The sequence below is a fragment of the Ranitomeya variabilis genome, chromosome 7, assembly GCF_051348905.1.
Source record: "Ranitomeya variabilis isolate aRanVar5 chromosome 7, aRanVar5.hap1, whole genome shotgun sequence".
Taxonomy (NCBI): Eukaryota; Metazoa; Chordata; class Amphibia; order Anura; family Dendrobatidae; genus Ranitomeya; species Ranitomeya variabilis.
The window spans coordinates 149,832,284-149,847,033 of NC_135238.1; the positions used below are offsets into that span (position 1 = coordinate 149,832,284).

The 14,750-nt window shown below is 43.0% G+C and overlaps 1 protein-coding gene across 2 annotated transcripts in view; it reads left to right on the forward strand.

The window, feature by feature from the left end:
* Positions 1-14,750, forward strand: part of LOC143784153 (aldehyde oxidase 1-like) — a 291,675-nt gene that overhangs the window by 34,601 nt on the left and 242,324 nt on the right. For both annotated transcript variants that reach the window (XM_077272028.1, XM_077272030.1), the window contains exon 3: positions 11,793-11,889. In XM_077272028.1, the coding sequence (XP_077128143.1) occupies positions 11,793-11,889 (97 nt within the window). The remainder of the gene's footprint in view (positions 1-11,792; positions 11,890-14,750) is intronic.

Here is a 14,750-nt window from a genome sequence, read left to right on the forward strand (position 1 = left end):
TGCTCATTTATTCAGAGGTACATTTGTAAGGTCAGACTCTGATGTTGGATGAGAAGGCACTGGCTCACAATCTCCGTTCTGGTTCATTCCTAAAGGGTTGGTGCTGTGTGAAGTTAGGCAAGGTTTCTACATCAAACTCCCTCAACCATGCCTTTATGGACCTTGTTTTTAGTACTGGGGCACAGCTATTATGGATCAGGAGTGGTCTTTTCCCAAACATTTACCAAAAAGTTGGAAGCAGAAAATTGTGCAAAATGTCTTGCATGCTGAAGCATTAAAATGTCTAATTACAGAACCTAATGGGCCAAGACCAATCCCTGGAGAGCAAACATATAGCCCTGTAGCATAATCCCTCGTACACCAAACCTCACAGTTGGCACAGGTCAGCTCGATAACTGCCGAGTGCTTTAGTTTTCCTGCCTATGAATGGACTATGTGAATTGCTGCTAATTCACGAAAGAGCTCCACCACTCATTTAGTGTAATGGTGCTGTGCCAGTGATATTGCTTAAATCCAGCTGAGGAATTGACAGCAGGTGTGTGGAGAGTCCCAAAGTCTAATTCCTTACAAATTAGACAAGGCGTATAAGAAACTTCTCATGCTACAATGATTGAGCTGTACTTGCATAAGACTTTGCAACTCCTATTTGTGATTGGAGAATAATTCCAAGTCATGGGTTACTTAGGACATAACCAAGGGCATACGTGGTATTTTGCATAATTGCTTGTTTTGGCTTCACCATGTCCCATCATATATTTACTTACACTTAACCCCTTTCTGACAGCCAACGTACTATCCCATCCATGTGAACTGGGCCCGTCTGACCATGGACAGGATAGTACGTCGAAGCCGATCGGCCACGCACACGGGTGGTGTGCGGCTGATCGGGGCCGGGTGTCAGCTGATTCTCACAGCTGACACCCGTCACTAAGTGTCAGGAGCGGTCACGGACCGATCCCAGCATTTTAACCACGGAATACTGCGATCAAACAAGATTGCAGCATTCCGGTGGCATAGAGAAGCATTGCGCAGGGATGGGGCTCCCTGTGTGCTTCCCTCAGAACAACGCAATGTGATCGCATTGTCCTGAGGGTCTCCATGGCGACCCCGGGTACCAAGATGGCCGTGGGGTCCTTCTGGGTCATGCAGGGAGGTGGCTTGTCAGTGCCTGCTAAGAGCAGGACCTGAGAAGCCTCCTTCACTGCCTGTCAGATCACTGATCTGATACAGTGCAGTGCAAAGTGTCAGATCAGCGATCTGACTTTACATAGTGATGTCCCATCCTGGGACAATGCAAAGAAGTAAAAAAAAATCTTAGCAAGTGTAAAAATATATTTTTTTAATTCCTAAATAAAGTAAAAAAAAAAACATTTTTCCAATAAATACATTTCTTTATGTAAATAAAAAAAAACAATAAAAGTACACATATTTAGTATCGCCGCGTCCATAACGACCCGACCTATAAAACTGTCCCACTAGTTAACCCCTTTAGTGAACTCCATAAAAAAGGGCAAAAAAACAATGCTTTACCATCATACCACCGAACAAAAAGTGGAATAACACGCGATCAAAAAGACGGATATAAATAAACATGGTACGGCTGAAAACGTCATCTTGTCCCGCAAAAAACGAGCTGCCATACAGCATCATTAGTGAAAAAATAAAAAAGTTATAGCTCTCAGAATAAAGCGATGCAAAAATAATTATTTTTTTACATAAAATAGACTTTATTGTATAAAAGCGTCAAAACATAAAAAAATGATATAAATGAGGTATCGCTGTAATCACACTGACCCGAAGAATAAAACTGCCTTATAAATTTTACCACACGCGGAACGGTATTATTGCCCCCTCCAAAAAAATTCATGAATTGCTGGTTTTTGCTCATTCTGCCTCCCAAAAATCGTAATAATTTAGCGATAAAAAAATGTTATGTGTCTGAAAATGGTACCAATAAAAATGTCAACTCGTCTTGCAAAAAACAAGATCTCACATGACTTTGTTGGCCAAAATATGGAAAAATTACAGCTCTCAAAATGTGGTGATGCAAAAACAATTTTTTGCAATAGAAAGCGTCTTTTAGTGTGTGACAGCTGTCAAACATAAAAACCAGCTATAAAGAGTAAATCAAACCCCACTTTATCACCACCTTAGTTAGGGAAAAATAATCAAATAATTTTTTTTAATTTATTTACATTTTCCCATTAGGGTTAGGATTAGGGCTAAAGTTAGGTTTTGGATTACGATTAGGGTTGGGATTACGTTCACGGTTGGGATTAGGGTTAGGGTTCGGATTAGGATTAGGGGTGTGTCAGGGTTAGGGGTGTGGTTAGGGTTATGGTTAGATTTGGGATTTGGGTTAAGGGTGTGTTGGGGTTAGGGTTGGAGTTAGAATTGGGGAGTTTCCACTGTTTAGGCACATAAGGGGCTCTCCAAATGCGACATAGTGTCCAATCTCAATTCCAGCCAATTTTGCGTTGCTAAAGTCAAACGGTACTCTTTCCCTTCCGAGCTCTGTCATGCGCCCAAACAGTGGTTTACTCTTACATGTTGGGTATCAGCATACTCAGAACAAATTGCACAACAACTTTTGGGGTTCAATTTCTCCTGTTACCCTTGAGAAAATTAAAAATTGGGGGCGGAAAGATCATTTTTGTGAAAAAATATGATTTTTTATTTTTACGTCTCTACATTATAAACTTCTGTGAAGCACTTGGGGGTACAAAGTCCTCAACACACATAGATAAGTTAATAAGGGGGTCTACTTTCCAAAATAGTGTCACATGTGGGGGGTTTCCACTGTTTAGGCAGATCAGGGGCTCTCCAAACGCGACATGGTGTCAGATCTCAATTCCAGCCAATTTTGCATTGAAAGGTCAAACGGCGCTCCTTCCCTTCCGAGCTCTGTCTTGCTCCCAAACAGTGGTTTACCCCCACATATGGGGTATCAGCGTACTCAGGACAAATTGCACAACAACTTTTGGGGTCCAATTTCTCCTGTTACCCCTGGTAAAATTAAACAAATTGGATCTGAAGTAAATTTTTTGTGAAGCACCTGAAGGGTTAAAAACTTCCAGAATGTGGTTTTGAGCACCTTGAGGGGTTGTTTTTAGAATGGTGTAACTTTTGGGTATTTTCTATCATGTAAACCCCTCAAAGTGACTTCAAATGTGATGTGGTCCTTAAAGGGAACCTGTCACCACGTTTTTGGAAGATGGGATAAAAATAGCGTTAAATAGGGGCAGAGGTGGGCGTTACATTAGTGTGTGTGTTATGCGTTTATTACTCACCTAAGTTGCCGAAATAACTTTGCAAAGTCTCCGTTTTCGCCTGTCAATCAGGCTGGTCAGGTCGCATGGGCGTTGTCTTCCCCCAGATTTGGCGTAGTTTTCCGTTGGTGGCGTAGTGGTGTGCGCATGCCCAAAGTCCGGAATCCTCTTCCAGGGGATTTAAAATAGCGCGGTGTTCGTTATTGCATTGGTGATCGGTGGGCGCGGCCATCTTCCTTTGGCCGCGCGTGCGCAGAAGCGGCGCTCTGCTGGCCGCGGCTTCAGGAAAATGGCCGCCGCGATATCCATCTGCGCACGCGCGGCATCCCGCGGCCATTTTCCTGAAGCCGCGGCCAGCAGAGCGCCGCTTCTGCGCACGCGCGGCCAAAGGAAGATGGCCGCGCCCACCGATCACCAATGCAATAACGAACACCGCGCTATTTTAAATCCCCTGGAAGAGGATTCCGGACTTTGGGCATGCGCACACCACTACGCCACCAACGGAAAACTACGCCAAATCTGGGTGAAGACACCACGCCCATGTGACCTGACCAGCCTGATTGACAGGCGAAAACGGAGACTTTGCAAAGTTATTTCGGCAACTTAGGTGGGTAATAAACGCATAACACACACACTAATGTAATGCCCACCTCTGCCCCTATTTAACGCTATTTTTATCCCATCTTCCAAAAACGTGGTGACAGGTTCCCTTTAAAGAAATGGTGTTGTAAAAATGAGAAATCGCTAGTCAACTTTTAACCCTTATAACTCCCTAACAAAAAAAAATGTTGGTTCCAAAATTGTGCTGATGTAAAGTAGACATGTGGGAAATGTTATTTATTAAGTATTTTGTGTGACATATCTGTGTGATTTAAGGGCATAAAAATTCAAAGTTGGAAAATTGCAAAATTTTCCAAATTTTTGCCAAATTTCTGTTTTTTTCACAAATAAACTCAAGTCACATCAAATAAATTTTACCACTATCATGAAGTACAATATGTCACGAGAAAACGTTGTCAGGCTCACCAGGATCCGTTGAAGCGTTCCAGAGTTATAACCTCATAGAGGGACAGTGGTCAGAATTATAAAAAATGCCCCAGTCATTAACATGCAAACCCTCCTTGGGGGTAAAGGGGCTAATATTTACAGTTTAATAATTAAACTTTCCTTTTCAAATAAAAGTTTGGTATAACTACAACCTACTCTTGTCTCAAGTAGTCCATCACCGATACATGCATTTGCTGCTGTGTGTCCTGAATATTTAATTATTTAATTTTCACTTATCTAACCCCTTAACGAACGCCGATACGCCTTTTAACGGCGGCTATTAAGGGTACTTAAACCACAGCGCCGTTAATTAACGGCGCTGTGGAAAAAGTGAATAGCGCCCCCCAGAGTCGGATTTTCTCTTGGGTCTCGGTTGCCGGGGGTAGCCAAGACCCCAGAGAACATGACTCGGGGGGGGGGGGGGGGGTTTACCGACCCCCTAGTTGCGATCGCCGGTAATTAACCGTTTACCGGCGGTCGCAACAACAACAAAAAAACGCGATTTGCCATTTAATCTCTCTGTCCTCCGATGTGATCGCACATCGGTGGACAGAGAAATGGGGTCCCCGATAGCCCCCTGATACTTACCTATCTCCCCCGGTGCTCCTCATGGCTCCCGATGGGTGCCACCATCTTTTTCCGGGAAAAAAATGGCGGGCGCATGCGCAGTGCGCCCGCCGCCCGGCACCCGGAAGATCTTTGGGGTTTCGGCTGCCGGGGGTAGCCAAGACCCCAAAGAACATGATAGGGGTCGGTTTTACCGACCCCTGTTTTGCGATCGCCGGTAATTAACTGTTTACCAGCGACCGCAGAAAAAAAAAAAGCGATGTCATTCTCTGTCCTCTGATGTGATCGCACATCAGAGGACAGAGAAATAGGGGGATTCGGGGACCCTGTTATACTTACCGGTGTCCCTGGGTCCTCCTGTGTCCTCTCCTGGCCGCCGGCTTCTTGCTCCGGTAAGAAAATGGCGGGCGCATGCGCAGTGCGCCCGCCATGATCTGCCGGCCGGCAGAGGAAGATTCTTCCTCTTCTTTTATTTTGGTCACTGTGAGATCCTATCACAGTGATCAAAATTAAAAAAAATTGTAAATAACCCCCCCCCCCCTTTATCACCCCCTTAGTAAGGAAAAAATAATAAACTAAAAAAAGTATGTATTTCTATTTTCCAATTAGGGGTAGGGTTAGGGTTAGGGGTAGGGTTAGGGGTAGGGGTGGGGGTAGGATATGTGCACACGTAGAATGGTTCTCTGCGGATTTTTCTGCAGCGGATTTGATAAATCCGCCGGGCCAAAACGCTGCGTTTTTCCTGTGGATTTATCGCGGATGTACCGCGGTTTTTGTGCAGATTCCCCTGTGGTTTTACACCTGCGGTTTTCTATTATGGAGCAGGTGTAAAACCACTGCGGAATCCGCAGAAAGAATTGACATGCTGCGGAATGTAAACCGCTGCGTTTCCTTGTGGTTTTTTCCACAGCATGGGCACAGTGTTTTAGTTTCCCATAGGTTTACATTGTACTGTAAACTCATGGGAAACTGCTGCGGATTCGCAGCTGCGAATATGCTGCGGATCCGCAGCAAAATCCGCAACGTGTGCACATAGCCTTAGGGTTAGGGCTAGGGTTAGGGCTTGGGTTAGGGTTAGAGCTAGGGTTAGGGTTGGGGCTAAAGTTAGGGTTAGGGTTGGGGCTAGGTTTAAGGCTAAAGTTAGGGTTTGGGCTAAAGTTAGGGTTAGGGCTAGGGTTGGGGCTAAAGTTAGGGTTAGAGTTGGGATTAGGGTTGTCATTAGGGTTACATTTGGGATTAGGGTTAGGTTTGGGATTAGGGTTAAGGTTAGGGTTGGGATTAGGGTTAGGGGTGTATTGGGATTAGGGTTAGGTTTTGAGGTTAGGGTTGAGATTAGGATTAGGGGTGTGTTGGGTTTAGGGTTTTGATTAGGATTATGGTTAGCTTTGGGATTAGGGTTAGGGGTGTTTTGGGGGTTAGGGTTGTGATTAGGATTATGGATCGGGTTGGGATTAGGGTTAGGGGTGTGTTGGGGTTAGGGCTGGAGTTATAATTGGGGGGTTTCCACTGTTTAGGTACATCAGGGGGTCTCTAAACGCCACAGCCAATTTAGCGCTCAAAAAGTCAAATGGTGCCCCCCCACTTCTGAGCTCTACCGTGCGCCCAAACAGTGGTTTACCCCCACAAATGGAGCATCAGCGTACTCAGGATAAATTGGACAACAACTTTTGGTGTCCAATTTCTCTTGTTACCCTTGTAAAAATAAAAATTTGGGGGCTAAAAAATCTTTTTTGTGGAAAATGTTTTTATTTTTATTTTCATGACTCTGCATTATAAACTTCTGTGAAGCACTTGGGCATTCAAAGTTCTCACATCACATCTAGATAAGTTCCTTGGGGGGTCTAGTTTCCAAAATGGGATGACTTGTGGGGGGTTTCTACTGTTTAGGTACATCGGGGGCTCTGCAAATGCAACATAACGCCCGCAGACCATTCTATCAAAGTCTGCATTCCAAAACGGCGCTCCTTCCCTTCCAAGCTCTGCCATGCGCCCAAACAGTGGTTTACCCCCACATATGGAGCATCATCCTACTCAGCATAAATTGCACAATAAATTTTGGGGTCCAATTTCTCCTGTTACCCTTGTGAAAGTAAAAATTTGGGGGCGAAAAGATCATTTTTGTGGAAAAAATATGATTTTTTTTATTTTCATGGCTCTACATTATAAACTTCTGTGAAGCAGTTGGGGGTTCATAGTGCTCACCACACATCTAGATAAGCTCATTGGGGGGTCTAGTTTCCAAATGGGGTCACTTGTGGGGGGTTTCTACTGTTTAGGTACATCAGGAGCTCTGCAAATGCAACATGACGCCCGCAGACCATCCCATCAAAGTCTGCATTCCAAGCGGCGCTCCTTCCCTTCCGAGCCCTGATGGGTGCCCAACATATGGGGTATCAGCGTACTCAGGACACACTGGTCAACAGATTTTGGGGTCCAATGTCTCCTGTTACCCTTGAGAAAATAAAAAATTGCAGGCTAAAAAAAAGGATTTTGTATTTTCACGGCTCTACGTTATAAATTTCTATGATGCACTTGGGGGTTTAAAGTGCTCACCACACATCTAGATAAGTTCCTTAAGGGGTCTAGTTTCCAAAATGGGGTCACTTGTGGGGGGTTTCTACTGTTTAGGCACATCAGGGGCTCTACAAACGCGACATGGTGTCCGATCTCAATTCCAGCCAATTCTACATTGAAAAAGTAAAACGGCACTCCTTCTCTTCCAAGCTCTGCGGTGCGCCCAAACAGTGGTTTACCCCCACACATGGGGTATCGACATACTCAGGAGAAATTGCACAACAACTTTTGTGGTCTAATTTCTCCTGTTACCCTTGTGAAAATAAGAATTTTTGGGCGAAAAGATCATTTTTGTGTAAACAAATGCGATTTTTTATTTTCATGGCTCTACTTTATAAACTTATGTGAAGCACTTGGGGGTTTAAAGTGCTCACCACACATCTAGTTAAGTTCCTTGAGGGGTCTAGTTTCCAAAATGGTGTCACTTGTTTCCACTGTTTAGGCACATCAGGGGCTCTCTAAACATGACATGGCATCTGATCTCAATTCCAGCCAATTCTGCATTGAAAAAGTCAATCGGCGCTCCTTCTCTTCCAAGCTCTGCGGTGCGCCCAAACAGTGGTTTACCCCCACATATGGGGTATCGGCGTATTCAGGAGAAATTGCATAACAAAATTTATGGTTAAATTTCTGTTTTTACACTTGTAAAAATAAAATAAAATGGTTCTGATTCTGAATTAAAATGTTTGCAAAAAAAAGTTAAATGTTCATTTTTTCCTTCCACATTGTTTCAGTTCCTGTGAAGCACATAAAGGGTTAATAAACTTCTTGAATGTGGTTTTGAGCACCTTGAGGGGTGCAGTTTTTAGAATGGTGTCACACTTGGTTATTTTCTATCATATAGACCTCTCAAAATGACTTCAAATGTGATGCGGTCCCTAAAAAAAAAATGGTGTTGTAAATATGAGAAATTGCTGGTCAACTTTTAACCCTTATAACTCCCTAACCAAAAAACTTTTGTTTCCAAAATTGTGCTGATGTAAAGTAGACATGTGGGAAATGTTATTTATTAACTATTTTGTGTGACATATCTCTCTGATTTAAGGGCATTAAAATACAAAATACAAAGTTTGAAAATTTCAAAATTTTACAAATTTTCGCCATATTTCAATATTTTTCATAAATAATCGCAAGTAATATCGAAGAAATGTTACCAATAACATGAAGTACAATATGTCACGAAAAAACAATCTCAGAATCAGCAGGATCCGTTAAAGCGTTCCAGAGTTATAACCTCATAAAGTGACAGTGGTCAGAATTGTAAAAATTGGCCTGGTCATTAAGTACCAAATTGGCTCTGTCACTAAGGGGTTAAATGGCATTGGCTCTAGTGGGAGAGTCTGTTACCTTTCACTTAATTAGAGCAAATCTGCAATTCAGAGAAAAAGTCCTGTAAAACGCCAATTTTGTGAAAAATGGCACGTCATTAAAGGGGTTTTCTTACAAAGTTAATTTTAATCAACATTTTAATCAATAGATCTTGGAATAATAATAACTTCCACAATTGGATGTCCTAAAAAATGTTCCGGTGCTGAGATAATCTTATAACTGTGCCTCTGCTGTGTACTGTGTAATGGATGTGTCTGACCGCATAGGGACATGGTCTGATCAAACCACAGCTCCTGGGCAGGGAAAGAAGCAAAGAGAGGATACAGACAGGACCGCAGTGGATCACAATGATTCTTTCTTTCAGGCAAAACATAAAAAGAAAAATTTGCGATTCCCTGCGTCCTGTCTGTATCCTCTTTGCTTCCTCCCCTGCCCAGGAGCTGTGGTATGATCAGACCATGGTCCTGCATGATCAGACACAGACATTACACAGTACACAGCAGGGGCACATTTATAGGATTATCTCAGCACAGGAACATTTTTTCAACACATCCAATGTTCAAAGATCTATGGGTTAAAATGTATTTTGTTCATTGAACAACCCCTTTAAGTAAATATTGAGCTTTGTGTCATGTCAACTGAATAACTGTGGAGAATTTTATCTATCTATCTATCTATCTATCTATCTATCTATCTATCTATCTATCTATCTATCTATCTATCTATCTATCACAATGTTATATTATTATATTCTTTATAATCCAGAAAGGGTCCCTCATTATGGAGCCTTTAAAGACAATCTGTCAGTAGCATCATCCCTCTTAAGCCATCTATATTGGCATGTAGATCATAGGAAGCTGAATAAAATAATACATTATTATGTGTGATCTGATGTCTTATTGGATCGCCCCCACAGTAAGGGCAATGGGGTACTCGGTACCGAGTCCTTCGGTTCAGGGGATGTCACGGTGGCCTGACCCGGTACCGTGGCCCTTAGAGGGGCGTCCAATAAAAGGGAGTGTTTGTATAAAGTTTGTGATGCCACCTGTGGTATTCGGTCAGGGTGACCGACGCTGCTTAGGGGTCCGCTGGGGTGATGGGCGGCACGGTGGCACAGTGGTTAGCACTGCAGCATTGCAGTGCTGGAGTCCTGGGTTCAAACCCCACGAAGGACATCTGCAAAGAGTTTGTATGTTCTCTACGTGTTTGCATGGGTTTCCTCCGGGCACTCCAGTTTCCTCCCACATTCCAAAGACATACTGATAGGGAATTTAGATTGTGAGCCCCATCGGGGACAGCGATGATAATGTGTGCAAACTGTAAAGCGCTGCGGAATATGTTAGCGCTATATAAAAATAAAGATTATTATTACGTGATGGCAGCTAGATGGTATACCTTCCCACAGGTGAAGTGTATCCCCAGGGCTACCCAGAAGTGTAGATGGTGATGGTGAGTGATGTAAGGCGCAGAGAATAACGAGGACACAAGGTTGCAGTCTCTTTACCTTTTACTGGAGGCTTCAGCATCCACAGTCCAGGGTACAGACCACAGGGTAGGCAGAGTCCGGCCGGTCCGAAGGCAAATCCAGAGTCCCCTTATCCAGGTGGAAATCAGTAGCCTTCCTACTAGCGCCTGTGTGTTGTAGTACCTCCCTGCTGAGCTTCCCGGTAAGGTCCTCACAACTCTTGTAGATGTTCTAGATGTTATTTCTTCCTCTCTGTCCCCCAGATGGTGTGGATAGGACAAACCCGTATGACTGATGGCCTGAGGCTTGTTTATAGGGACCCTAGAGATGCCCCGACCCCCACAAGTTGCCACTGTGTCTTCTTAGGTATTAAGGTCGGGCAGCCAACTTGGAATTGACTGTCCTGCCGGTCTCTGAAGTAAAGCGTAGAGACAATTACTCCCTCGGTGTTCCGGCCACCGGCTACGCGCCTCAGAAGGAGGCAGCCTATTTCAGGGCAGAACTCCTTCTGGTGTTATCTCCTTGTGCTATGACTTAGTTTCTCACCCTCTACAATACAATTCTCTTCGTGTCCTTTCTTAGGATGCTGCCGCATGTGGGGCAGGTGCAGCTCCGTAGCTTTCTGTCCCGCTAGGCCTCTGTCAGGATCCCACCCCTGAAAGGGACCCTCTGTCTGCAGCTCAGATGTTCCTCCTTTCCCCCTGTCTGCCTGACAGGTGTTGCCTGGGCAAAGCCCAGCCAGCTTCTCTCTAACTTTCTATCCAGCCCACAAGTTTTACCCTTCTGTGAGGAGTGCCCTAGTAGATAGGAGTAAGGCTCCCCCTGGTGGTCTGGAGTGTGAAGTGTGGTGTATGGTTTGTGATAGCTGGTAGGAACATCTCCTTTATTGCCATCAGACATAATATCACTCCCCCTGGTGGAAGAATGACATCACTGCAACGACCAGGACTCTGGGGAGCTGCATTATTCCTGAGAAATCCATGTTTTTATAAGATGGAAATGAGCTTTCCAGGCTATGGGGCACATACTGGTCTATATGAGAATCTGCCTCCAGAGATTATTATACATGAAGGTAGTGTTGCCAGTGTGATGGTTACCAGTGCGATGTGTAATGGCCGCTCTCTGCTCTCCTGATCTCACTACAGAGCTGTGTGTGATTATACCTGACACATCTGCAGGTTCCTCTCAGCTTCAGCTTCCATCTCACAGGCAGGCAAGGTCACAATAGTGTTACAATTCAGCAGAGCTGAATCTCTGGAGGCAGAGTCTCATGCAGATCAGTGTTTGGCCCATAGACCTGAACAACTCATTAACATACAGTATAAGAAAAATAAGGATTTCTCTGAAATAAGACATTGGATCGCAGATATCAAGGTATCATTTTATTCAGCTTCCTTTACCCTACATGCCACTATAGATGGCTTAGGAGGGTAGATCCTACTGATATATTCCCTTTTAAGATAGATATATACATAATAATTGAGGAGCTTTTTTATGTTCTTTAATTTTTATACTATTTGCCTTAACTGTATCCAAATCAGTGCGTCTTACTGGCACAAAATATGGCTGTGGAGGAGGTGGCTGTGGTGCCTGTACAGTGATGGTGTCAACCATTCATCCTGTGACTAGAAAAATCCTGTATCCTTTTACAACCTCATAAGAGAAGATCATCGATGAAGTTGATTTATTTATTGGGTTTTTTTTTCTGAAACAACAACAAACGCTTGTATCGCACTTTTCTCGCAATGGACTCAAAGCGCAAATACAGTTTGTTTTATGCAAGATGTTAATATGTCAATACTAGAGATGAGCGGATCATTTGCAATTTGAATTCACCGGCTTTGCTGAATTTGATTCAAATTAATTTACATAGATCTCGATATTGGAAAGGAGATAAGATACTTGCTGTACACACTGCAAGTCCTGCGCCCAACTGTGCTCCATTGGGGCCACTGATCTTTGAAGACTCAGTACTGACAGCAATGACCACGAGAGTGCAAGGTATGATAATCTGCTTGATAAACTGGGATGTGATGCCATAGCTGCTGGGCATTATGGTGACGCTAACTCTCCGATGCTTCACCGGTGTGGGAAATGGTGCAGGACATGTTATTTCTTTTTTTATTACTAATCCAATCTCAAAGTGTTTGAATAGGCGTAGAATTGCACATTTCAGGAAATTTGACTCAAACTTGATCCTCTGCTCATCTTTATTTAAAATGTTACATCTAGAAATGTGCTTCATACACAGGAGATTTTATCAGAGTTAATTGGTCCAAACATTGGGCTAAGGTTATACAGTATATAAACCTAAAGAGCTTTTCCACAGGATACAAATTTTTAAAGAAAAAATGTAAAACATGATGAATAATCACCCTCACTGATCCCCAGCAGCCTCCATTCTAAAATGAAAAAGAAAAACCCACTGGTTTCTATCTCCTGGTCCCGCTTCAGCAACCTGGAAATGCCCACTCAGTCAACTACTTGTCTTAGTGGTGACCTTTTAAGCCAAATTATTGTAACATGACCAGAAAGTTGATACCAGTGGGCAGAAGGTAAACGTTGAAGCAGGGATCAGTGAAGGTGATCATTACTATCTTTACATATCACTTTTTACATATCACTTGTATTCTCTGGGCAACCTACTAAACCCCTTAACAACCGGAGGTATTTTCGTTTTTCTGTTTTCGTTTTTTTGCTCCCCTTCTTCTCAGAGACATAACTTTTTTATTTTTCCATCAATATGGCCATGTGAGGGCTTACTTTTTGCAGGACAAGTTGTACGTTTGAAAAACACCATTGGTTTAATATATCATGTACAGGAAAATGGGAAAAAAATTCTATGTGCGGTGAAATTGCATAAAAAGTGCAACTCCACAGTTGTTTTTTAAATTTTTTTTTACCATGTTCACTAAATGTGAAAACTGACCTGTCATTATGATTCTCCAGGTCATTACAAGTTCATAGACACCAAACATATCTAGGTTCTTTTTTATTTAAGTGGTGAAAAAAAATCTAAACTTTGTTAAAAAAAAAAAATGACGCCCTTTTCCGAGATCTATAGCATCTCCATTTTTTGTGATTTGGGGCTGGGTGAGGGCTTATTTTTTGCACGCTGAGCTGACATTTTTATCGATACCAATTTGGTGCAGATACAATTTTTTGATCCCCGTTATTGCATTTTATTGCAATGTAGCAGTGACCAAAAATTTAATTCTGGCGTTTTTTTTTTTTTCTCATTATGCCGTTTACCAATCGGGTTAATTATTTTTTTATATTGATAGATAGAGCGATTGTGAACGTGGCAATACTAAATATGTGTATGTTTGATATTTTATTATTGTTTTATTTTGAATGGGGCAAAAGGGGGGAGATTTGAACTTTTATATTTTTAACATTTTTTAAATATTTTTAAAAACTTTTATTTTTTACTGTTTGCATGCTTCAATAGTCTTCATGGGAGACTAGAAGCTGCAGCTGTCTGATGGCTTGTGCCACACACAGGCAATAATCAGATCGCCTGTGTGTAGCAGAAATGCTCACTTGCTATGAGCACCGACCACCGGGCAGCGCTCTTAGCAATTTGGCTATGACAACCATAGAGGTCTGCTGGAGACTTCTGGTTGTTGTGCCAACCCATTGGTGACCCGCGATTATGTGACGGGATCACCAATGGGCAGGATTTCCGGCGCGCTTCTGGTAAGTGTAAGTTAAATGCCGCTGTCAGAGATTGACAGCGGCATTTAACAAATTAACAGCCGCAGGTGGAATCGCAATCCACCCGCGGCTGTTAGAGGCACATGTCAGATGTTCAAAACAGCTGACATGTGTCGGGAAAGATATTGGCTCAGCACCAGAGCCCACATCAAAGGGAGGGATTCTGACATTGGAAAGGGGTTAAAGGGGATGTCTCAAGTTCATACGGTTTATAGATAAAATTGCTAAGTATTTGTAATAACAAGCAATTTTACAATTTACTTCTTTTCAAAATCCTCTCTATTCTCACGAATGGATGAGTTTTTAACTTCATAGTGTAGAGCTCATTGCTTGATTCACCAGCCACTCTATAGGTCGAGGAGCACGTGTTATCAGCAGGTTCTATGCTTTATAGCCTGCTATCACAACTGTGAAGATGAAAGGTCATTGGATCCAATTAGCCTCAGTACCTCTACGCTTCTAACATGCTGCAGAGAAAAAAACTTCTGCTAGAAGTCTTGGAGGGACCACAGTTTGACCAGCGGTGCAACCATGGCATTGGTCTGAACTGTCACTTCTTGCTGGAGGGCCAGGAGCGATGCACTCCTAAAGTTGCATCTTGAGAGCACCTATTTTATTTGAAGAACTCAAATAAGTTAACTTTTTCATGATATTCTAATTTTGTGAGAAGCACCTGTATTTTTGCTGGGATTGGAAGACCAGGGCTGCCACCAGGAATTTCAGGGCCCCATACTGGCAACATTTTCGGACCCCCTTGAGATGCTGCCAAGGCTCCACCCCAG